The sequence below is a fragment of the Drosophila rhopaloa genome, unplaced genomic scaffold, assembly GCF_018152115.1.
Source record: "Drosophila rhopaloa isolate 14029-0021.01 unplaced genomic scaffold, ASM1815211v1 contig_3, whole genome shotgun sequence".
Taxonomy (NCBI): Eukaryota; Metazoa; Arthropoda; class Insecta; order Diptera; family Drosophilidae; genus Drosophila; species Drosophila rhopaloa.
The window spans coordinates 18,223,458-18,248,374 of record NW_025335123.1 but is presented as its reverse complement, the minus strand read 5'-3'; the positions used below and the strand labels follow the sequence as shown (position 1 = coordinate 18,248,374).

General features: G+C 40.5%; 2 protein-coding genes across 5 annotated transcripts in view; one reads left to right on the top strand and one right to left on the bottom strand.

Moving 5' to 3' along the window:
* The first annotated feature begins 65 nt into the window (after window positions 1-65).
* Window positions 66-24,917, top strand: part of LOC108045211 (integrin alpha-PS1) — a 56,783-nt gene continuing 31,931 nt past the window's right edge. For 2 of the 4 annotated variants that reach the window (XM_017124439.2, XM_017124438.2), the window contains exon 1: window positions 917-1,565. In XM_017124439.2, coding sequence (XP_016979928.1) covers window positions 1,357-1,565 — 209 coding nt within the window. In that variant the 5' untranslated portion in view covers window positions 917-1,356. Of the gene's footprint in view, window positions 200-916; window positions 1,566-4,045; window positions 6,317-24,917 lie in introns of those variants that run through there. The other 2 variants (XM_017124440.1, XM_017124442.1) reach the window with 2 other exon arrangements.
* LOC108045212 lies at window positions 9,908-11,038 on the bottom strand. The gene is made up of 2 exons (XM_017124443.2): window positions 10,716-11,038; window positions 9,908-10,483 (listed from the first exon to the last, which is right to left on the bottom strand). The coding sequence occupies exons 1-2, from the start codon at window positions 10,866-10,868 to the stop codon at window positions 9,998-10,000; spliced, it is 639 nt and encodes a 212-aa protein (XP_016979932.1). The 5' UTR covers window positions 10,869-11,038; the 3' UTR covers window positions 9,908-9,997.

Below are 24,917 nucleotides of genomic sequence, written 5' to 3'. Positions count from 1 at the left end.
ATAGTCCAAATTACATGTCATTCGGGTTTGTAAGGCACAACATCATTTCCATTTCAGATTTTCGGCCTTTCGGAGTGAAAATTTATAGTTCCTTATAATTTTTTTCTACATCTTTTCTGAGAACGAGTTTTGCCCATTTTTCTATGGTTTTCTAAAGATCTGTTCACGGAGAAAGTCGCTATTTACCAGTGCAGCAGCAGTGAGTATTTGATTTAAGAATGAAAAGGACATCTTGAGAAATAACTTTTAACAAGAAGTGCAAACATTTTAAAGATCCGCGATGACTTAATCATTTGAATTTATAAATTCGTTTATTTCCGCTTTGAATTCTGTTGTTGGTTGCAACATGTTAGCTGCAACTTCTTGGTTGCATCATGTTGGCTGCAACTTGTTCGATGAGCGCTTGCCACGCACTTTAATAAGCTATTGCCTCAGAAAACGGTTTTACTAAAGCAACTTTACTGCAAATAACATCAGTGCAATGTTTAATTTAATTAGCCTACTTTGTAGAGAATAAATTAATTTGTTGTTTTTGGGTACCGCGCCAAAGTTTCTTTAAAAAATGTTTTAATATAAAGAGGTTCTTGAAAATGGCTTAATTTTAAAATAAAAACATTTTTTTTTTGTATTTAATAGATTAAAGCAAACGAGTCTAAAGTTATACATCTTTTCATAAAGAGTTTCTTAAAACCTTGAAAAAACTTTGTTCTTATTTTATGTATTTTATTCTTATTGAATAACTCTGATATATTTTTTAATATTACTTTAAAACATAATTTAGACACAGAGAAAAATGTCAAAATGCCAAATTAGTTTTTGGAACCATAGCCTTTTCTTCAGTGTTCGAACATGTTCGAGGTTGGTAGTCTATATAACGCACCGGGACTCACTACACGTTTGTTATTGTTAGTTATACCCGAGTCGCATGCGGTTCGTTACCTCAAAAAATTCAAAATATCTCCGTCGTGTGCGATTGCCGGAATCGGGGGAATTCGATTAGGAAACGAATCTTTATCACAAATGCCGAATGCCAGTGTTTACGTAATAGTATAGTAAAGTAGTATTTTACTTTTACCGCCTTCATATTATATTTTTTTTTTTACTGTGAGTGCGTGTGAAGAGAGTAAACCGAAAACGAGAAATAAAAATAAAAAGGAAAACTGCAGCCAGTGGAAAAGAGCGTGGAAAATACGCGGACTACCTGTTGAGCCAAAGATCTCTCCGGATTAATGGTTTTTTTGTTTGGTTGGCCGAAGGTCGCGGGCTGAAACCCTTCCCCTTTTTGCCGTGCCCGGTGCACGTGCATTTAAAGTAAAAAAAAATATATAATATTTGTAAAAGTTATAAACATAAATCATGGAAGAGTCCCCGTTTCGCTCCGCACTGTCTTTCTCGCCGAGAAGGCTTCAGATTTTGCTAATCCTACAATGCGCGGTTATCATCACCGGCTTCAACTTGGAGCAGAGATTACCGATCGTGAAATACGGACATCCACATTCGCACTTCGGCTACTCGGTGGCCACCCACACAATTGGCGAGGTCAATGGGCCCAACAAAACTAATTGGTAAGTGGCGCCACAAAATAAGGAATATAATCCCCAGAAGGATTATCGAAATATAAGAGCAATTACGCAATTCTAAAGAGAATCGTTTGCAAAAATTCAATTTGGTAAAATGGTTTAGGCTTTCTTTAGCAACAAGTACAAAATAAATTTAAAACAAACTTTTTTGTTAATAGTGTTTGGAAGGCCAGTTAACTTTAACTATTATATATTTCATAAAGTGAATACTCAAAAATTGGTTATAATAAAAGTAACATTAGCAATAAACGTAAAATCTTACTTCAAGCTTGTAGTATTATTCCAAAAAATCATAGAAATGTGCAGTTTTAAGTTACACAAATATGATTTATTTTAAGTAAATGAAAATGATATGATATTTCTGATAAATTATGTTAGTAATTATAAACTGATTCACAAAAAAATATGTATTTAAATAGTTCAATCAACTTTTTCACCATTTCTAAATACTCCGTTACGGTTGCTAAGACTTAAAACCTCTTAAATGATTTACTACCAAAATGTATAGTTGCTTGTATTCCATTTTTCTGAAGAAAAATTTTAGGGTAAACTAAACGATGAGGATCAGGTAAAAGAGAATCGCCAGCAACTTGTCTTGTCTAGGTAAAAGCAAAAAAAAAAAACCGAATTCTTGGTGGCACGCGGGGAATCTCATCGGTGCGAAAACAGGTTTTTATTTTCGCCAAATCGATTTCAGCTTAATTGACTGGCATTGATTGTTATTAATCAGCAGCACAGACAGCAACAACAACAGATAATAATTTGCATTGCAATCGTCGATATTGTTGTTGTTGGGGCTTTCAATGTTTGCTAATGCGCGAAACTTGTTTCGAGTCGTGTTTTTATTGTTGGATTACCATAAAGTGTCTGAATATTGAGTATTTCGAGAGATGATGCCAGGCTTTAAATAGTTTTCCGCCAAACGCAGTGGATTGAAGTGAATCGAAATAAATAATAAACTAAATGCATTGCTAAATGCATGACAGCAATTGCAAAACATGTTGGATTAATCAGATTATTTATATTTATGGTAAATATAAGGCTAGTTTGACTAACTGAAATAGATAGTAAGCAATATTTTTGGTCTATATATAAATGAAAACGATCTATACATAATAAATTCCAGTTCTACGAGCTAGTATTATTTAAAATTATCTGGCTTAAAACATTTAAATGCATAAAGATGCATAATACTGGAACAAATCCAACTCTTCAATTTTTTCGCTCTTTGGGAAATTCAAAAGACTCATCGCCTGGGTAAACCATTTATTTATTTAGCGATAGGGAAATGAGTTCTGGGTACGAATGTTACTTGTTTGTCTTCGTATTTGAGTAAGGATTCGCTCTGTTTGTTTTTGAAATATTTTCGAGTTTCTGGCTGTTTATTTTACATCTTTTATTTTTGCCAATATTTGTGACCGGCTTATCTGCGCAGTTTAACGTCTTTTTTTGCCTGCTATGTTTACATTTTTTTTTATGGGGCAGATAGCGAGTGGCAGATAGTCTGAGAACAGGGGAAATGTTTGTCTTCCTTTCGAAATGAAAGCCCTTCCCTTTTTTTTCACATTTGCTGCCCCGTCGAGTGTTTTTGCTTAACCCCTTAAATTCGCACTCTTTTTTGAACCGGAGCGGATGTCGATTAATTTGCATTTGTGACAGGAGTTTGGTGTGGCACTGTGGCACTCATTAAAGGTGGCATTGGTCGAGTGGTCGGGTAATGTGTGTCTGCACTCCCTCGAAATGGCAACTATGTTGGCCTCCTCCTTTTTTCTATATTGGCAAAGCCAAACTCGGCAGACAAAACGGAGCCAGACGGCAATGGCCATAAAAATGGGCAGACAACAAATCTGGAATCAATAATACAAGACGGCGGCTTGGATGCGCCAATACACAGCGAACTATTAAGTGGTATATTGTATATAGTTGTACTATGTACTATGCTCACCTGAACTTCAAACCCTTTTGACAGCTATTAAATAGTTATTTCTACTAAATAATTAAAGAAAAATAATTGGACAAATTTAGCTGTCAAAATGATATGAATTATATGAATCGATAAAGTTTAAGCTTGTTTGAAATATTATTGCAGAGTGATATGAAACATATGTTTTGAAAGCAATGCTTTTGTTGATTTAGCCACCATTTAAATTATAAAATTAAGGTTGTATTGGAAAAATGAAACAATATCTATATTTTTTTAGACTCATAAACGTTTATCTATATTTTGTTATACGTTTTTGTATAGTGTAATACAATTGTGGCCCCTTTTGAGGCATTCCCCTAGTTAATCCCCAGCCAGTTCGTATTTGCAGCTCTTTTAGAGCCGGTCAACTCGACTCAGTGGGTCAAAGCAATTACACTGGGTGTTGTCCCCCCCCCCCCAACCACACACACACACACACACACACACACAGAGTTTGCCTTAAACAGAAGCTAATCGAGATATTCCCACCGAATGCCCGCAGAGATTCTTTCACAGGGAGAGCATCCTATCATTTGTATCTATCTGCATTCACCATGATTCCCGCATCCAATCGATCGCAAAGCATGAATCCAGCAAACAATCTTCGTCGTAGACCCCGAACCTACTCGGAAAATAGGAAATCACAGGATATAAGTCCGGCCCTACTGGATCCCCTGGATCCACGTCGCATCCAGCAGCAAATGCTGATGGTCTTTGTGCGGATTCGACCGGGATGTGATTTCGTTTTCAGTCAGGGACCCTCCACCTCGCAGGATTCGAATCAATCAGAGGAGCGAAGAAGGCGGCAGGGGGGAGCGAGTGCCTGGATGGAGGTGAGGCCACCGAACACGGTGCTGATCACCCGATCCGCTCTGCCCTCCGCACCGGACGTCGCCACCGGTCCGCCGAGGGTGCATGTGCCCAATCCCAGCCACGACATCGAGTTCCGCTTCCGACGGGTGTTCGGCGAACGGGCCACGCAGGCGCAGGTCTTCCGGGCTCTGTCGGAGCCCACGCTCCGGCAGCTCTACTCCGGCGGCAGTGGGCTCATCCTGCTGACTGGAGCCGCTGGCACCGGCAAGACGCACACCCTGTTCGGGGTGGGACACTCACCGGCGGAGAGCGGCCTGCTGCGGCGCATCTTCGATGCCATTTTCCGCAGCACTGGCTCCGATCTGGTGGATCGCTATATGGTCGAGGCGAACGAGACGGGCGAGGGATTCACCGCTGTGCCGGCACGAGCTGCCCAGAAGATGGCCGCCCAGGAGGATCTCTTCATGCAAAACGCCCAAACTCCGGGCACCGCCGCCGTTCGACCCTTCTGCCGCTGGCAATGGGATGGGGTCAAGATAAAGGTCTGCAACAAGCGGCACTCCTGCTTCATATCCATGCTGATCGTGCAAGAGGGCAACTTCTACGATCTATTCGATTCCAATGATGCGGAGGTGCAACGTCCGGCGCCGATGGGCCTGCGGGAGGATCGCCGGGGCAGGTGCTTTGCGGTGGGGGCCAATCGCCTGGAGATACGCAGTGTCGAGGAGGCGGATCTGATGGTCCAGGCGGGCCTGAACAAGCGCGAGGCGTACAGTGTCCATGGTGGCAGCCATCTGGTCATCAATATCTATCTGGTCTTCTTTGATGATTCGCGTAATGGCAAGCAACTGGAGTCGGGTCATCTGTGCATTGCCGAGGTCCTGGCACCGCGGGCAGTCCACACCGCAAACACGCGACGTCCTTGTGGCGCCCTGAAAACCGTTTACACGCTGCGCAACTGCCTCAATGTCCTCCAGCGGAATCAGTTGGCGGTGCTGAAGGGCAAACCCCTCCGCCAGAGGCCTCCGTTCCGGGAGTGCAGTCTCACCCAGCTGCTGCGGCACTTCTTCGATGTGAAGCACCTGGCCAGTGTGGTCTGCCTGGCCACCATTGGCCAGACATCCGAGCAGGCGCTGGAGAACATCCGTGCCCTGCGCTTCGCCGAGGAGACCATCTACATTCGGGACGATGATGACGAGAGCCTGGCCAGTCGCAGCCCCGTCGAAGAGCCGGAATTCGTGGACGAAGAGGAGGAGTTCGTGAGTTTCCTGGACAAGAACTTCAGACCCAACTATTGTGCCATCCGGACGGTCACACCCATTGTACTGCCGCCCTTCAATCACGTCCAATCGCTGATCTCCCTGCTCAAGGGTCGGATAACACGACGCAAACAACTCATGCAGAGCTCCTCGACCCTGAGTGCGGAGTGCCTGGAACGATTGGAGGGCACTCGCGATGAGGTGCTGGCCACCCAGGCCACGGCCCTCAAGGAACTGGAGCAGAGCAATTACGAGATCGGCAGTCTGCTGGACCAACTGGAGCTGGTCCACGAGCCGATTGCCTATGGCAAGTTATCCGTTCAGGCGCAACAGGCGGAGAAGCGAGCCCAGATATCGGAGAACCTGCTACATGGACGCAATGAGCAGCTAAAACGACATATCAGTCTTTTGGAACGACAGGAGGTCGTTGAGCCAAGCAGCGATGCCAGGAAGCGAAAGGCCCAGAACGATAAGGCCCTCAGGTCTAATCCCATTTGGCATCATTACTAAGGCCAATGCATGTCGACTTACATATTTTTGAATACTAGATATCTAACCAAATTAGAACTTAACCTCTCACAGTCGAGGTGATGCTGGGAATCACTACTGCTCCTTAATACTGGCGTAGATCCTTACTGTTCTTGCCATAGATTCATAAATAATGTCGAAGAGTAACGAAATATATATTTATTACGATTGAAGTACCCTTTTATTGCCTCGAAAGCACTGACACACTTTCCCACAGCACAACGGATTTGAGTTACCCATTTTTGATCCGGCTTTAAACATGTGTCTTTTCCGTCGTACCCTTTTTTTTTTTATGTATCTCTCTAAGCGAGTGTTCTGCATTCCCAATTAGGTGGAATGCATTTGTCACTTTTTGTCAGGCCATGATCAAGGCTAACTAAAGTTGGTAAGAAGGGGGGGTTCACAAAAATATGAAACGCGGCACAAAAGCCGCCGACTGCAATCAAAAATCCATTTACACGTTCACTCGCACGATCCGTGGTTGTCCGAACTGGATGGCCCCTTGGCCGCCGGTCATGTGCATTGGAGCTTTTGATTTGCTGACAAGCGAACGTCATGTCCGTCATGCAGTGCCCCCCCCCCACCCCTTCTTTTTGCCTCTCTCCCCCCCTGTTTCCCCCACAATGCCTACTGCGAGTTGGACGTGCAGATCACGCGCGTTGTGGGGTCGCCGGAATGGGAACTTCACAATGAAAAACCGACGTCAGCACCTGGAACCCCGAACTTCGTACTCACGCGTGACTCTCGTGAAATGTGAGAGGCAACACGTGAGTAGATAGGGACATTTATCCCTTAAGTTAGTTAAATCGAGTTAGATGAGAAGCTATGTGAATGGTAAGAAATGGGGGTTCATTTGTGTAAAAGATGGGAACTCCACATGCATCACTCCCACGAATATGGAACCTTATTACTCTGCATAAACTGAACGTGAGTAGATTGGGACATTAGGGTTATTTAAATCAAAAACTAAGAAGGTTTAATATATACGAACATATGTATGTGCGTGTTTTTAGTAAGAATATCACACGTAAGAGAAATTAAAATAAAAACCAACAATCCGTTGTAAAATAGAAATGGCATGCACAATATATTTTCTTTAAAAATATGTATGTATATATTATTCGACTTGGATGCTGTTTTTTAGGAAATGCTTCAGTCGATTCAAATAGACTGTAATGCAATTTTGTACCCTGTTCTCAATTTACTCAGAAAATACCCAGTTGTACTTAACCAATGTAAAAGGTGCTGATGATTTGATTTGTCTGGCAAAAAGATCACCCATTACTGATCGATTCGACTTAAAGTTCCTTCCGCTTCATGCAAATGACGCACTTGAAATCGGAAGAAGGGAATAATGCTTTACTATCTAAACGGATGTGAGGATTGTTTTTTATTTTTATAGAAGTCTGGAAAAGACGCAAGCAAACGTTGCCATGCAATTTTCTGACCGATAGCTGCAGTGCGAAACCTTGAATTTCCAACTCGTTTCGTGCCCGCCTTTTGTATTGTTTGCTTTCCGAGATTGTCGCATATTTGTTTTATTAATGAGAATGCAGTAAACGTAAAGGTACATATGCAAATTATGTCACTCGCTTATCGCCAGCCGATCTTAATTTTTTTTATTCCAACCTACGTGCCGCAATTATCACCCTCGCTGATATAGTACAAATTGAGATACTGCGCAGGGAAGGTCGATTACGGTATACAATTATTTTTCGCTTACTCTTGCCGGGAATTTTATTACACTTGTGGCATTCACACAGTCATAAAGCGAATTTATATATTATTTTGTTAATTAGCATCTACAATCAATGGATTTAATTAGCTTGTTAATTTTAAACTGAAACTACTAAAGGGAAAGATTAATTTGGGGCTGAAGTTCATTTCTTAGATTTTATAATACATTTAATTCCAAATTATATTTTTATGGCATATATTACAATGAAATTTATTATGTTTTTATGTATGTACGTTAGTACTTTATTTTATTATAATTGCTTTGTGCGGCACATTAATAATAATATATTTTTAAAGTATTTTTTTTTTCCCAAATCGAAAATCTAAAACATTTGCCAGTGTGGCTAGAAAACAACATTAAATTGTAGCATGTTATCGCTTTTTTGCCGGCTTGTAAATCTCTGGGATTCCGGGGATCTCGTAGATCTTGTAGATCTCTTGTACTGGCTCTTCCACATCTCATTCTTCGTGTTTATGCCGCCACCATGTGTTCCTTGTTTGCGCCAAAATATAGACGAAAAAAAAAGAAGAACAGCACAGAGGAAAAATTAAAGAACAACTCAAAAAACGTTTCGGCGAAATGAGGTCAACAGACGCCAAACAGTCGGGGGAAATGGGGAAGGGGGTTGGGAGGTTGGGGTGTCCGTGGGGTCGGGCGGTTGGGGGGTTGGGTGCTTGGGTGGTGCCTCGTGGGGTGGTTTGGGCACTGGGCTGGTCGACAGTTTATGGTTATTATTGTTGCTCTTTTTTCGCTGCCAGTGCGTGTATCTATGCGTCTGTTTTCCGCCAAATAGTTGGCCCAGGCCCACAAAAAAAAAAAAAAAAATACAGAAAAATAAGAACCCAACCCAAAAGGCCATTCCTCATCTCCCAACCCCACTCCACTCCACTCCGCCCCCTTTTCCCTTTCACCCCTCGTAAACAAATGAAGCCAAAAACGCCAAATGCGAAGAGCGAAAAGCGAAAAGCGCCAAACTAACTAAAATTCGACAAGGAAATGGCCAAAAAACACTTGCCAACGCAATGTAAGCTGGCAGACATGTGTGTATGCAATAAATTTCAACACTGGCACGCACAGTTGTGGTCAAGAATAACATACATAATAGGTTATACTAAACATAAAATAATATTTTATATAAACAAAAATAAAATAATATTTTATATAAACAAAAATAAAATCAATTATTTGATTTTTTTAGAATATTTATTATTGTATCGTGTTTTTATAGTTATATGTATTACTTTCAAAAAGGCACAAACATAATGCAAAATAAGTTCCTTATAATTTGCAACAATAGAATGTTAAGTATTACCTAATATCTTTTTTTAAGGGAAACTGCAAATAAATCTAGTTGATTAGCTTCTTACTATTATGGTGACCCCCACTGTACATATGGAGGCCCAGGCACTGATCGTGGGGTATTAAGTGCCGAATTTCCTAACACTGCCAGAGGAGAAGAAATAGGAAAAGGAGGGGGAGGTTGGGGGTGTGACTTCTGGCAGCCAAGATCCATGGGAAAAGTTCAGTTGCCCATTTTTAGCTAATCGAGACCACAGTGAAAATGCCTTGTAAATGCTCACTACTTTAATATTTCGATTTATATTTTGTAAAATACGTTCTTATGTTCTCATCTTCAGAGTTCACATTTAAAAACGAATACAAACTATGGCATTTATTATTATACCCTTGCATTGGGTATTCCTTCTTTCCTTTGCACGCAGTATATAATTCGGAACTATATCCTATAGCTGCCATATAACTGAACGATCGGAAATGCCACAACTTTGGTGTTTGTAAAGTTAGGAAGTTGGGATTTTTTATGAGTATTAAGAATGCATCATATGAATAATTTTGGAGAATATAATTTACAGAATATTCTGCAAGGGTATATCAACTTCGGCTCCGCCCGAAGATAGCTTTCCTTTCTTGTTTTTGTAAGGTTTCTGACACGTCTAGATCTAATCGCTTGATGATACATAGCAAACCTGCAAGGGTATAAAAAGTTGTTTAAAGAAAGACAATAAAGTGACTTGGACCATATAAAATACTATATATAATATTAAACTTGTCCATTTGTTGTACTATTCAAACTAAAAACAATTTTGTAACATCAAATCTAATCATCCTTGGCTGGCTTATCCTTTGGAGGTGCAGATTTTTTAATGGTTTTTTTCACCCGCTTTAGCGGTTTCTTCCGGTCAGCAGAGCCCAGTACATCTCCAGAGGGGAGCCGTCTAATTCTGAACAGTCGGCCATTGACCTCGGCGCATTGGTAGAATTTAGTCAAAGGCGGAAAAGGGCTCTGGACAATTCCGCAGTTGTAACAAGTAACACAGTTAACATCGGATTGATAAGATTTTGGTTTCATGACCTTTCTGCGTTTCCTTGGAGCCACCACCTCAGAGGATGTGGCCTCTTGCTCTTCACGATTCTCCTTTCGTTTTTGAATCCTTTTGCTCCTGCGCAACTTGACGGGTGCAGGAGGTGGTATCTCCTCAGTAGTTTCAAAATCATCCTCATTGGACACTGATGTCGATGGCCTCGGCGACTTTTCCTCTATTTCCGGTGTAACCTCATCAGAATTCATAGTTGGTGACTCTATCTGCAAATGATAATACAACACGAAAACATGAATTGTATTTAGATTTACCAGTACTTTTAGTATACATATGTATGTTACTCGTAGAAGAGGCATTTGCAAATGGGGAATTATTGGGTTTAAGTAAAGCAACCGATTTCAATTGCTTCTAAGTTTTAAGCAAAAATTAAAATTATGTTCTATTCTTATGTGCTGAACCAGCAGTTGCTCACCAGGTGCTCATCACGATATTTACCTGATCTATAATAGTGCTGGTCCTGGATTCAGTTGGAGGTACCAAAGGTTGCTCCCCAGCGGTTTCAAAAAAAGAATCCTCATTGAGTTCAAATGCTAATGGCATCGGTGGCTCTTCAGTTATATCCGGAGTTTCCTTATCAGAAGAAGTCATGATTGTTGTTTTTAATATACACGTGTTATTCGTAGAGAGAGTTATTTGTTAATGGCAAAATACTGGGTTTGAGATAAGTCATACATTTCAATGCCTTCTCAGTTTTTAACAAAAATTAAAATGATGTTCTTAGAAGAATATATAATTCTCTTAATATCTTTTATCGTGTTTGCAACGCAGTGAAGGAGACATTTCCGACCCTATAAAGTATATATATTCTTGATCAGCATCACCAGGAGAGTCGATCTAGCCATGTCCGTCCGTCCGTGCGTTTCTACGCAAACTAGTCCCTCAGTTTTAAAGCTATCTGCTTGAACTTTCCCAAATGTTGTCTTTCTATGGCAGGTAGTATATAAGTCGGAACGAACCGGATCGGGCGACTATATCATATAGCTGCCATATAACTGATTGATCGGAAATGCCATTACTTTGGTGTTTTTAAAGTTAGGAAGTTGTGATTTTTTATGAGTACTAAGAATGCTTCATATGAATAATTTTGGAGAATATAATTTACAGAACATTCTGCAAGGGTATATCATATATATATTTCTTGTTTTTAATTGCTTTTAATTCGATGGCCTAACCTTAAGGGAAAATAGGCCTATACGATCTAACCCATTGGTAAATACACCTTCAAAGAGTCGAGATCTAATTGCATTATTTAATCCAGTGCCCACTGTAGACTCAATGGAACGTTGAGCGGGCCATAAACATGCGTGAAAATTCAATTGATTTTCCGGGGAGCTGAGGGCGAAGTAGTTGGCATGCGTATTTATAGAAAATGGGAGGAATAGGAGGCGGGGGTATCTATGCAAAGGAAAAATTGCCCATTTTGGTGTGGGAAACAACAGGCTGGCCGACTTGGATACGGATTCGCATCGGAAAAACGATCTGGGGACTGGGATCTGGGATTTGGGATCTGGGATCTGGGGACTTTGCCTGGGCAGCGGCAGCTGTCGAGTGTGTTGCGCATATACATTTGCAAATACCCAGAGAGCAGTGAAGACTTGCAACATAATTTCTGCCAGCGACTAATGAGACCCGAGGCTCTGAAAGTGTTGCTACAACCCGCACTCGCTCAACCTCCTCCCCCCTGGTAACTCCTTAACCCCTCGCTGTCATAAGAGGCACATAGAGCACAGAGCTGGAAAAAAGAAGCGTGTGGGCGACTTGATTTATTGCCAATTGGATGGCAGTCGCACAGAAGAATCGCACAGAAGAGCGGCGAAGATTTTGGCCCCACTCGAAATCCCAAATCCGAATCAAAATCAACAAAAAAGAAAAACCCATTGCCGCGTGGGTTAACTGCAGGAAAAAAATCAAACACGAAGTTGGGGTAAAGAACGAAAAAAAAAAAAACACTCACGATGATTTTGCGCATAGAAATCAAAGAGCCCACGCCCGGGGCTAAAAAAAAGTGGAGAGAAGAATCAAGCCCACTAGAAGAATCGGCCGAGCAGAAGAAGCGACCTCCGAAGAATCGTCTCCCTGGGGAACCGATAAATCAATAAGCCCCAAAATGTGGCAACCACTGCTTCCACTGCCACCGCTTGAAACCCCGACAAATTGCCCTTTGGGCTGGGCAACCGCAATGGCATAATGACTGGGGGCTGGGCGAAAGATCAGTGATCAGTGGGTTCGGATCAGCAGAGGATCGATCGGCTGATCTGTGGGGATCTCCAGATACCAAGCGAAAAAAGTTGAGAACAAAAAGTGGATGGTATTTAAATGTGATGAGTTTTAATCCAGAACAGAACTCAGAAACTTTGAAACGGAAGTTCAAATGATAATATAAATAATGCTACAAAGCCAATATCGTATAAGTTGGTTAAAGAAGTGATTAAGTAGTTTAGATCATATTTATAGGGTCTTACCATTTAGGATTATATTATATTATACTGCATAGAGGTCATAAATCAATAGGAAAACTAAAGAACAGGGTTAACAAGCAAGGAAGTCAACGATAAATTGAATACAGATTTTTGGAAATAAAAACCGCAAGTATTTAGAGGTATGCCACTTTAAAATTGGCTTAAGTTTGGCAACGTTAGAGATTATTAGCGATTTATTTATTGATTGTTCCCATGGATGCTATTATGTTACTGTATATTAAAGCTTAAATGTCTTTTTATCAGTGATGTACAATCTTAAGGGTCGTATAGTATCTAATAAAAAAAATTTTCCCACAAAAATGGATCATGGGAAAAAGCCAGATCAATTAGATAACTGGGTTGTCAATGAAAATAAGTATGCGTTGGTAAAGAGAGTATGAGAAAGCCAGACCTCGACCCAGACGAGGTGGCAACCGCAGATCTCGGATCAGATCGCCATACCGATCCCGATCCCGATCCCGATCCCGATCATCTCACGCAGATTCCCCGGCCGTGGCATTAACCCTATTCGTATCGCAGTCACATGGGTGAGATTTATGGAGCAAATACCGTGGTTACCCCTCCGAATTCCCCACCTTTCCCCTGATGTTTTCTGTTTGCCCCGGGGCTAAACTCAGAATTGTGCGAATGAAACTCGTTACCGGGGAAGCCGAAAGGGGGAAACGAAGGAATAGCAAAGCAAAGCAGGCCAGACAAAGCCGCAGATGGATCGAACCATTGCCAATACTCGTACCTGCCCCAGTCACCAACGTACACTGGGGAAAATGGGTTAATATTACTTGCATATTAACATTTCCATCTTTTGACCCTTTTCCTAGTACATTTTTATATTCATATGGAATCGTAACAATTAGATAAGCATATATGATTTCTTTTGTTTTGCTGAAACCGAATATAATTGAAATTTAGTTTAACTCCAATTTTTGTGACTTTATCCCTAAACTTAGTTAGATAAAACCGACTAACTTCTTAGATGATATATTTTTTTAAAATTTTTTTTAAATAGGTGGTGCCCTATTTGTTCCAAAATATAGATATCAACTTTTCTAAATTAAAATTCCAAGTACCGAGTACCGAGTTCAAGACCCAGCTTAAGTCTGATTTCGGTGATCTTTTTTTCTCGCCGTGCAGTGGCAGTAAGCTGAAACTTTGTTGGGATCGCTCTCCATCTCGGTCATATCGGACTCCCCTGGTTCCCCCCCAATCCCCCATCCCCCCCCTGGCACTCAGCCCCTGTTAACCTTCCCGTCCACCTCAATCCGGTCCAAGTGGCTTCTTCCCGCTCCTCTGGCGGATCTGCGATCGTGCTGCTGGCCGTGTTGCTTGTTTCTAATGAAAATTGACGCCGTGCTGGTAATTTAAGTTGTTTTCGTTTGGTTTCTTTCTCCCAGCTTGGATTTTTTACTGTTTGCCTGTTTTTTTTTTTTTTTTCATTTCATTTTTTTTTGGGGGGCTTTGCGTGCTGGGAGATCGCCTGGCGATCGGTTTTGTTTTTCTTCCATTTTTTGTTATTTTTTTTTTTTTTACTGTTTTTTGGTTGTAACGATTTTGGCTGGCAGTTTGTTAAACATTTTGGGCCATTCGGGGTGAACCAAATGAAGATCGTATCGAGCCTTCGGGGAGTTGGCCATCTGGGATCGCTGGAGAAATGAGCCCGAATGAAATTGATCACTTCTGGTGTTGTGGCAACTCTACACGAGAGCGACAACCCGTAACCCCCTTTCGTCGATCGGGGTCACCCTTGGCATTATTTGATCAGCTTAAACGTTTCAGCCACTCAAAATGGTTGGCATTTGTTGGCTAAATGATCTTCATTTGCTGACAGAGTTTGATTGAGAGTTTGCTTGGCCTTACCACTTCCAAGTGATTGAATTCTTGTGTAATGTAAATATGTCGAAAATACGAAATTCGGCCTCTTTCTTCTCATTTTATGTTAATGTCTTTAAGAATCTCAAAGCTAACATTCTTTGGGTGTTTTGTATTCTTTATTCTTTGTCAACCAAAAATTCTAATAAAAGAATTTCGCAACTATAACAAATTTCTTTGTGCTTATTTAAGATGCCTGCATTTTGTAAGCAATTTCCTGGCTTAATTCTTATTTATGCACCTTGTTTGGACACTGAAATCGATCATTCCTAGAGCTCTAAATTATTTCTTGTCATTTATGGATTTCTGCCACTCTTTTCTGGTGAGTTTTTCACATTTTTCCTTCATTTTCCATGGGCTTTTTCTCCTCCTCCTCCTCCCCTTTTTTCTTTCTTGGTGCCACAAATTATGGCCTCGGCATTTTCCTGCCTTGATTGCGAGCCATTCGCTCTTGGCACTTTGAGGCGTTTGGCTTCGCGCAATTTGGTTGCAACTGCCTTGCCACCCCCTCTCCTCCCCCCTCCCACCTCTCCGGACTTTCCTCATTTTCCCGATCTGCATCTCTTCGCCGGTTCTTTTCACATGCTGCTGCGAGATTTTCGTGGCTCGTTTATTTATTATGATTATTTATTTTGTTTTACTTAGTTTGCGGCTGCCTGCCACAGATGTTGGCAGTTCATCAGCTGGAAAAAGGGGCGGTGGGCGGGGGGTGGTAATACCCACACACACACATACATACATGGGCTGAGGATTGATTAGATTTGTTCAGTTGAAGTTTTCCCCGCTTTTTTTCTTCAGTTTTCCACGCTGGAAAGTTCAACAAACGCTTGCCACGCCTGCTGTCGCCCACTTTTGGGACGTCTTTGTTTGTCTCCCCCTTTTCCCCACCTCTTTATCTGGCCATCTGTACTGGCTTCTTGGTTCAGAGAGAGAAAAAAGGGGGAAGATCGGGTCTAAATAATCTAAATCACGGCAAACAAATATTAGATTTATTAATGTGTTAAATTTTATCAAGTCTAAAACAGTATAATTGTTTATTGTTTTATTACAATTTGTATTTTACTTTATTAAGCTTTTAAATGGTTAACATATAATTTGAAAAAGTTTAAACAATATTATTAATTTAAAACTATTAAAAATGTCATTTATGTCCAAATCTTTTATAATATTAAAATTGAGGCTACATTTTTGTGATTTTTCTTATGGAATTTTTGGAGTTTTTCGATTATTTTCCACCATGCTATAAGATATGTCTGACATTTTAGACTGCAGCATGTGGCATGGATTGTTCGTTCGACTGCCCAAATGCAAATCCTGCCGCCAATCGACTTGCCACGCCCACCGCCTTGGAAAATTTGTGGCACGTGGGTGTTTGGTGGCATGTTTGCTTGACGAATTTTGACTTGGCTCGCCTGGCTTACAGCTCGTCGACATCGACTTCTATTTTGAGTTCGAAGTTTCGACTTGCGTTTCGGTTTCCCAGCTGCAACTTTACTCGCAAACACCCAGACTAATAGGCCCAGACTTTTGCGCTGGCTTGGGGCAACAACTTCAACTTCAACTTCAACATCAACTTCTTCGACTGCGTGTGGGCGCCAAAATCGAAAACTGCGATGGCGACACAACTCTTGATAAGAATAAACGAACACACAGATACACACATCGATGTTGACAAGCTTGCAGTGCGGCACTTTTACCAAAAGGCAACAACAAGACCCAGAAATGAAGAGTTTTTGATCGGGAAAGTCGGGGCTTTGAATGCTCTAAAAATCGAGAACATAAATTCTAATAATATTTTATTATATATATATATTAATATTTCCCTTTAAAGAAGTATACCTCGTTTTTTAACTTGATCAACTTATAAATTTAAATATTAGTATTGCAGGCTTGTATTAAATCTAATTATAGATCTACAAATTCTTAAAGACCTCAATGCTGTCGACAATTTTAATAAAATATTAACTGACCTTTTGAGGATATAAAACTTTATGCAATTTTTCCTATTTAATATTCATTTTTTTAAGTCCTGTTTAATAAGTAATGAAGATAGAAGATAGAGATTCCGGTCTAAATTATGTCAATAAGTAAGTATATTAAATAAGCCAGGAAATGTTTAATATCCCTGATAAAATTTTAAAGTAAGCAAAAATAAAATGTTTGCTCTGTAAACAAATATTCCCAACCAAACATATTCATTTTATTGAAATCATGTATAATATTCTGTGCAGTAAGTAATGACGGTGGGAAATATCTATCTAAATTGAGTTAATAAATTAATTTAAACATGAATTGTATAGTACCCCTTTAAAAGAGAAGATCAACTTCAACTCGTTTCGTTGTTGTCGCCGTGTTTTATGCACTTGGGCCCCACTTTATGAGTTGTATTACTTGCAGTCCATAGACCTGCTTTTTGCTTTTTTCTGTGGCTTATTTGCTTTCCAGGTAAGAGCAGCGCCAACAACTGCGTTTATCTGGCGGAGTTGCAGTCATGGCACCAAAACGACGTACTCGTATCTGTGTGGGTCTGGAACTCATACTCCAACTCCATTTTCAACTCCATTTCCAACTCCAACTCCCCATGGGTTAATTGATAAGGTTATTGTTTTCAGTTCTCGTTCCGTTTCGTGTCGTTCTGTTCCCTTTTTGGAGGGCGTTTCCTTAAAAACAGAACACCCCTCCCCCCCACACACCCCTCTTAGAAAATGACAATCCAGGGGGGCGTTTTCCACGGGGGCGTTTTCCACGGGGGCGTTTACCGCCAAAGAGCCAGAAAAACCAGAAAAAAAGGTGCGATTAAGCCAAAGGCGTTCCAGGGCTTTAAGCAGTTCGTTCAACTGACAGTTTTCCCGGCAAAGTTCTCGGTTTTGGTTTTTCACTTCAAATGATTGATTGCCCTGATTGATATTTCCTGACTGTGGTAACACCTTCAAAACACTTCTTTAAGTACTTCAGAAAACCAACTTAAACTTAGTTTATGGGCTTACATTTGTAGTAACTTTACAGAAACCTAAATGTAAATATAATTATTGCTTCATATTTGGTTGCTAAATAAATATCTCAAGAATTTTGAAATTATTTTTTATTATTTTTTTTATTTCTCTTTAAATTCAGCACCATTATTCTTACATTAATATGTAAATTTAGTTTCACATGTGATATGCTGGCAATGCTAATGATATTACGTGTGCTTTGTGAGACCCATGGAAAATTCTAAAAAATTCTTTCATTATTCACAAGGAATTTATAACTTTTTAATATAACCAAATGAAGTCGCCAAGATCTGCTTTCCATTCCTGGCTTTTTCGGCGGATTCCAGAGCCATCAAATTTACGAACCGTTGACGCCAGACATCGTCAGCTTCTTTGGGAATGTTTTTTTTTTGGAGCGATGCTGGAAAATCATTCTGGCGGAAAAGTGTCTTTCTCTTTCATTTTTTTTTCGCCGTTTCCCCGTTCCCCGTTCTCTAGCTCATTTTCATTTTTATATATATTTTTGTGGGGCCGTAATTAAAAAGCAAATCACGTTTCGTTTTATGATTTCGTCGGGTTTTCTCGGCGTGGGCAGTACTGCTTTCGTTTCTCGTTCCGTTTCTTTCGTGCTGCCAGTGAAAGTCCCCTGTTTTCCCCGCCCCTCTCTCCGCCACCGATCACACACATTTTTCATTTCATTTTCCCCATTTTTGGTCACTTCCGTAATGGAAAATCTCACAGATAATTAATTCTCGAGTGCGCGAATCACATGCGAAAAAAAGGGTGGAGAAACGCAATCGAGCATTCACTGGGAAATTATGTCACATACTTAGATCGCTTTTTCTCAATGGCCAATTAATTGGGAAAATTCGGGGCCTGGCGAATTTCCTTTGTCGCCACTAAACGTTTCCCCGTTTCGCTAATGAAAAATGGGTATGTATGGCGAAAAGTCATCAAGAGTTATGGTCGCCAATTTGCCGCTTTTGGCCAGCTGTTTGCATCATTATTTTGGCTTTTTTTTTTTTTTTTAATGTTTGGACCGCCGTTCCCAGGCGAATTCTCAATTTCGGCCCAGTTTCGGTTTTAATTTTGCGATCGCTTCTCGTTTTAATGGGCTATAAACATGATCTACATCGTCCACAGCGCAGCGATCCAATTTAGATGTGGTTAATTCCGTAATTCTTTAGCCAGAGTAAGAGAAAGCGGTCTAAATAACTGGGCGCTGTAAATTATTTGTAGAGCTATTTTCATTTAGGTTCTTGAGCTGGGTTAAGGCCAATTACAATTATATCTTAATTACTAGAAGAAAAACTGGTTTTGAATTCGGCTTCAGTTGAAGTTTTGTGCAGAAACTTGCCTGATTTCCTATAAAAAAAATGAAAAATGCTTACAAATTCATATTAAAAAAATTATTTGAAAAGTAACTAAAACAAGTTTTATTTTGGCTGGATACATAAAGGGTTTTTCTCATATAATTAATTTCAGCAAAAGCTGCTTTCCTTTCCTAGAAATAATTAGTGAATTCACCCTAACTCTCCCTTTCTCATACACAACTTTTTCACTTTTCGGCACGCTTGGCAATTAAGGCGCTGCCAGCGGGTGGGCGTGGCACTTGGCACGACCCAATTACTGGTCACCACCCACTCGGACACCCCGCTGATCGAAAAACAAGCGAGTTGCAGGGGGGGGGGGTTGGGAAAAGCAATTAATATTTTTCCCCATTCATTTTCCGTGGCAAACAATTTTCGCATTACGCATACGCCCGGTGGTGCACACTGGCTAAACGTTATTAAAACTTATTTGTTATTTGGCGCACAGAACTTGTTTGTTGCAACTGCCTACGCTATTTTTATATTATTTTTTGTATTTTGTGGCAGCTGCCTTTTTGCCAGGGCTGACTGATGTTGCTGCTGCAGTTGCAATACACTCGTATGTACATATGTTGCTGCTGCAGCTTCCGTTTCATTGGCATTTTCAACGCTTCGTTGACGCTGACGTTGATTGCTAAAGCCGCAGGCGAAATCCCGATCCCGATCCCGATCCCTATTCCGACCCCTAAGCCCCCCCTATCCCAAAAACCCATTTGCATGGCAGCAATTTGTGGCAGCCACACGAGAAATTCCAATAAAATTGCCGTCGTTTTTGAACCGCAGTGAACCCGCTCGAAAAGTGGCCCTGGCTAAGAGCAATTGTCTGTCATTTAGCCAGCACCTGTTGCACTGCTGCCTTGATTGAGAACTTGTTGCTGCCGCGGCAACAGCAACAGCAACTGCAGCAGCAACAGCAACTGCAGCAGCAACAGCAACGGCAGCAGCAACAGCAACAGCAACTTCTGCAGACGGGCGCGGCACATCAGCTGTCAGCAATTTGTTGTGATCAATTTATTAAAAGTCTCGGATCGGGTTGAAGGACGAGGCTGCTCCATCCGCTGGACCGTGGGCCAGATAATCACAGAGTGAACTCATCTGCATAAATGCCCCTCGCCGGCGGACCACAGCCACCCATCCAGTTCCCGGAACTCGCAGCAATTGTGGCACCTTGCCCTGGAATTTGTCATTGTTGTGAGACTACAACTTCGGGCATGTAGCTGCACTTAAAAAAAATCTGTCAGGTTTTTGTTCAAATTAAACAATTCTATCAAAGCAATTATCTACAAAAAATACTCATCAAATTATTTAAGATCTTATGAAATGACAATAAAAAGATTTCAATAGCCAAAATGCCATATAGATTGAAAGATTTATAGATGCAATTTTAAAAATAGTTTTGTAAATTGATCAAATTGATTAGTTATATTATTTTAATACAGAAATATATATACCAAGTGACAAACTGATATATTGGTTTATCAATGGATTTTAAAAAGAATACATTGTTTCAACAAGAAAAATTTGAAGTCATTTTCATAGGCGGCTAAGATGATCCACCATTCTTAATTCTTTTTTGTTGAGTGTATAAAGCAAAAGGAAAGCGAATTGCTGGCCAGAACTGCATTTACATGCTCGCCAGAGTTGGGTTCAGAATCCATAACCCAGAACCCGTCTGCAGGGTTCTTTCGAGGGAATGTGGATCGGAGATCGGGGATCGGGAATGGGAAATGCTGGGGAGCTGAAAGTGTTGGGCAACTGGGGACCTGAAAAACCTCTTCGATTTGCCATGCGACGAGAACACATCAATTCACTGGGTGGTTCAGTATTCATGTATACATATACATTTAATTCCGGTGCTGAGTAATTTTGTTAGCTATTAGCAATTTCCTGTTTTTCATTGTCTTACTCAGCACAGTAAAGATCTGTGCTTGAAGAATCTCAATTCTAAATAAGTTTACTCACCTGTTTTATGACTTTAATAAACAAACGCAGCCAACCAAGAATTCTTGAGATATAATTGCTCATCTTGATGTTATTATCTATATTTATTCGCAAAGAAGATTTCTATATTGTACAAATTTTTTTAACTGTTCTTAATGAGTTAAGGAACATTTTAATTTTACTTTACTTAAAGTATTTTACTTTCTTCATTGGCAACTTTTTTTTAAGCAATTTCTGTACTTGTTTAACTTCCCGAGTTTCTAGTTTGAAATGCCGGAATTTACTGCATTTTTTTCTTTCTTACTTAAATTACTTTTAGCAATATATTTTAACTTTTGTATTTAAAGTATTTTCCTTTCACCTGGGTAAAATTTATTGAGCATTCCAAGTACTTGTTGTAATCCCTGCGTTTCCAGTTTGAAGGCATTTCCATTTGCTAGCTCAATTCACTTCACTCTTTTTTGCCCGTCAATGGTTTCCTTTGCTTTCCTCGCCACATTCCTAGGGGCCCCCTCCCCCTTTCTCCATTTCTCCGCTTCCATTACCCCGCTTTCCAATCACAACTTCTCCAATTCACAGCTCGCTAATCATTTGGCCACAGTCGGGGTCACCCTTTTCCCCAGCCGCCTTCCACTGAAGAAATTAGCAAAGTGCTGGCAAATGATCCGGAGTTCGCTCCGGGAATCAGAATGCGAATGGGACACTTTGCAGATGGCCCGTCCAATGAGATGCGAGTCCGAGATGCGGATGCAAGTCATGAATGCCACCACATTCATGACCAGTGGCACAGAATCCAGTGCCAAAAGCAAAGGGCCGTCCACAATTGATGCCACAGCAGCTGCTGCAGTTGCCGCTGCAGATCGCAGATCGCAGATCACAGATCACGATGGGCTGTCCGCTCACGCTAATGAATGCTGATGATGACGAAGTGCATGCCTGCCATCTCTGCATACACAGCAAACAATATTGGGTCATTTAAAAATATTTAAAAAATAAATAAAGATTTATTTTACAAATTGTTCGTAAACAATTCCATTGACAACTCCAAGGAATTGCACAAAATATTTAATATTATAATTCCGATCGATTATAAATCATGCTATAAATTATTGCAAAAATGAAACACATATATTTTTCTAATAGTTCTTTTTTTATTTTAACAATTTATGAAGTTCAAGCCCATAATCTATACTTTTGAAATTATGATTACAAGGGCTCAGGTGAACTATTTTCGTATTGGCATCTTATGGTGTTTCACAACAATGCAGATATGTTATCACTTTCGAGTCGAATCTTTATTGGTAGGCATAAACATTTAAACTTGAGAGTCATTCAGAAAAATAGCCCTAGCGACCTATAAGTACTTTAATATTGAAAAAAAAATTGGAAATGTAGTAAAAATGTTTTATAAAATTGCCGATTTTAAATGGTCATTAGTCATTAGGTGAAATTATAAATATTTTCCAAGAAGAGTAGTGTTTTTCATTTTTTTTACTTAAATGGTGTGATTTCTTAATATTAATTAAGTAATTGTTTTCTGTGTTTAGTTGGGCAAAGTTCGGAAAGAGATAGGTATATAGATGGGGGGAGAGAGAGGGAGCGAGGGAGCGAGGGAGAGTCGGACTTGTCCGGTTGATGTTTTTGCGTGCCGCAATTTCAATTTGTTTGGCCACTTGAGGCCCTCCAGCCCCCGAAAACCCCTGTTCATTGGCATTTTCCCCGTCTATCTTTCACTTTTGAGGCCGCCTTGCGATCTGCAGAGCGACTTGCGCAAGCATTTTACTTTATTGGATGGATGCCGACCACTTGAATGGCTCGCGATGGGATCCCCAGCCCCGAAAGTCCCCGGTAACCCCCTCCTCCTTGGCCCCCTGATTTTCCACCGTTCGCCTTGACAGCTTGCACTTGAACTAAAATGCCTCAAACTCGCTGCTGCCGTTTATTTTTTCTCTCCTTTTTTCTTGTTGACAACACACAAATGGAAAGTACAAATAGAAACCGAGCACCGGCTTCTTCTTTTCTTTTCTGTTTTGTACTTTTTTTTTGTTGTTGTATTTTGCTAACGGACTTTTGCCTGCTTGGCTGCATTTCAGTGGCTTAGCCTTGAAAAACATACATAACATATCTCTCTATTCGACATACATATTCGATTTGGAGCTGACTGTAAACGGAAATGCATCAAGCCATTTTCTCACCTCGTTTTCTTTTCTCTCTTTTCATTTCTTCTCCCCTCTTCTACCCTCTTCTCCCCTCTTCTACCCTCTTCTCCCCTTTGGATTCAGCTCGATTCATCGTTCTTGTCGTTTGGCCGGCTTTTTATCCGCTTCGTTTTTATCTGACTGACTTGTCACTCCGTGGTTATTGCTCCCAGATCCACCACCCCCTCCCGCCTAAGCCACATTATTCACGTCCTCCTCTCACCTGTCCATCAAGGCTTATCTTTTTCAGGTTGGGACACTGGGGGCTCCAGAGTTATAGCTCCATTTACCTGATGATAAATCCCAACACATTGCTTCCTCTCACTATCTTAGGTTATACACAAGAAAAAATATATAAACCAAATAGGCATTTTGTTTTTTATACCCTTGCAGAGGGTATTATAATTTTGGTCAAAAGTGTGCAACGCAGTGAAGGAGGCATCTCCGACCCTATAAAGTATATATATTCTTGATCAGGATCACCTCCTGAGTTGATATAGCCATGTCCGTCTGTCCGTCTGTCCGTCTGTCCGTCTGTCTGTCCGTCTGTCTGTCCGTCTGTCTGTTTCTACGCGAACTAGTCTCTCAGTTTTAAAGATATCGAATTGAAACTTTGCACACACCCTTCTTTCCTTTGCACGCAGTATATAAGTCGGAACGGCCGGGATCGGCCGACTATATCCTATAGCTGCCATATAACTGAACGATCGGAAATGCCATAACTCTGCTGTTTGTTAAGTTAGGAAGTTGGGACTCTCTATGGCTATTATATTTGGCCAATCAATCCGACGTACCAAATTTCATAAGGATCGGCCGACTATATCCTATAGCTGCTATATAACTGATTGATCGGAAATGCCATAACTTTGGTGTTTGTAAAGTTAGGGAGTTGGGATTTTCTATGGGTTTTATGTTTGGCCAATTAATCCGACCTACCAAATTTCATAAGGATCGGCCGACTATATCTTATAGCTGCCATATAACTGATTGATCGGAAATGCCATAACTTTAGTGTTTGTTAAGCTAGGAAGTTGGGATTTTCTATGGGTTTTATTTTTGCCCAATCAATCCGACATATCAAATTTCATAAAGATCGGCCGACTATATTCTATAGCTGCCATATACATAACTGAACGATTGGAAATGCCATAACTTTGGTGTTTTTAAAGTTAGGAAGTTGGCATTTTTTATGAGTATTAAGAATGCATCATATGAATAATTTTGGAGAATATAATTTGCAGAATATTCTGCAAGGGTATTTCAACTTCGGCTCCGCCCGAAGTTAGCTTTCCTTTCTTGTTTTTTTTTTTAATGTTTTGAATAATATGTTTATTTTTCTGCAAATGCCAATTGATTGGAAATTGTATATCGAATTCGACAATGTGTAACATTCTTCTCAGTAAAGACTTTGATCCACTCTCTGGAACATAATTTCTGGATCTCCCCTCTTTTTTCTTTTTTCTTTGAATTCCAGTTTTAGTTTCGTTGCGTATTCCTATATTTTTTGCTCGCCTTTGGGGGTTGCACCTTCTTTCGCTTTGCTTCGCTCCTTCTACTTCTTCTTTGAATCTACAGATTTTATGTTTTATATGTATGAATTTTCAACAAGCTACTCGCATTCCTTTCATAATTTATCGGCTAATTTTAAAGGCGCATTCAAGGTCGTCAAACGAAAAAAATTCAGGCGGGCGTGATAAGTCGAAAATGGTTGGTTTTTGGATTCTGAGCTCCGAAGTCCGCCCCTCTTTCGGCTTTCAAACGCCCCCTTCTTGTATACATATATGTATATGTATTTTTTGCTGCCCAGCCA

Coding starts and splice junctions, on each gene's coding strand:
- LOC108045212 (XM_017124443.2), bottom strand. CDS start 10,868: ATGACTTCTTCTGATAAGGAAACTCCGGATATAACTGAAGAGCCACCG. Junction 10,484..10,715: donor CCAGCACTATTATAGATCAG/GTAAATATCGTG, acceptor TATCATTTGCAG/ATAGAGTCACCAACTATGAA.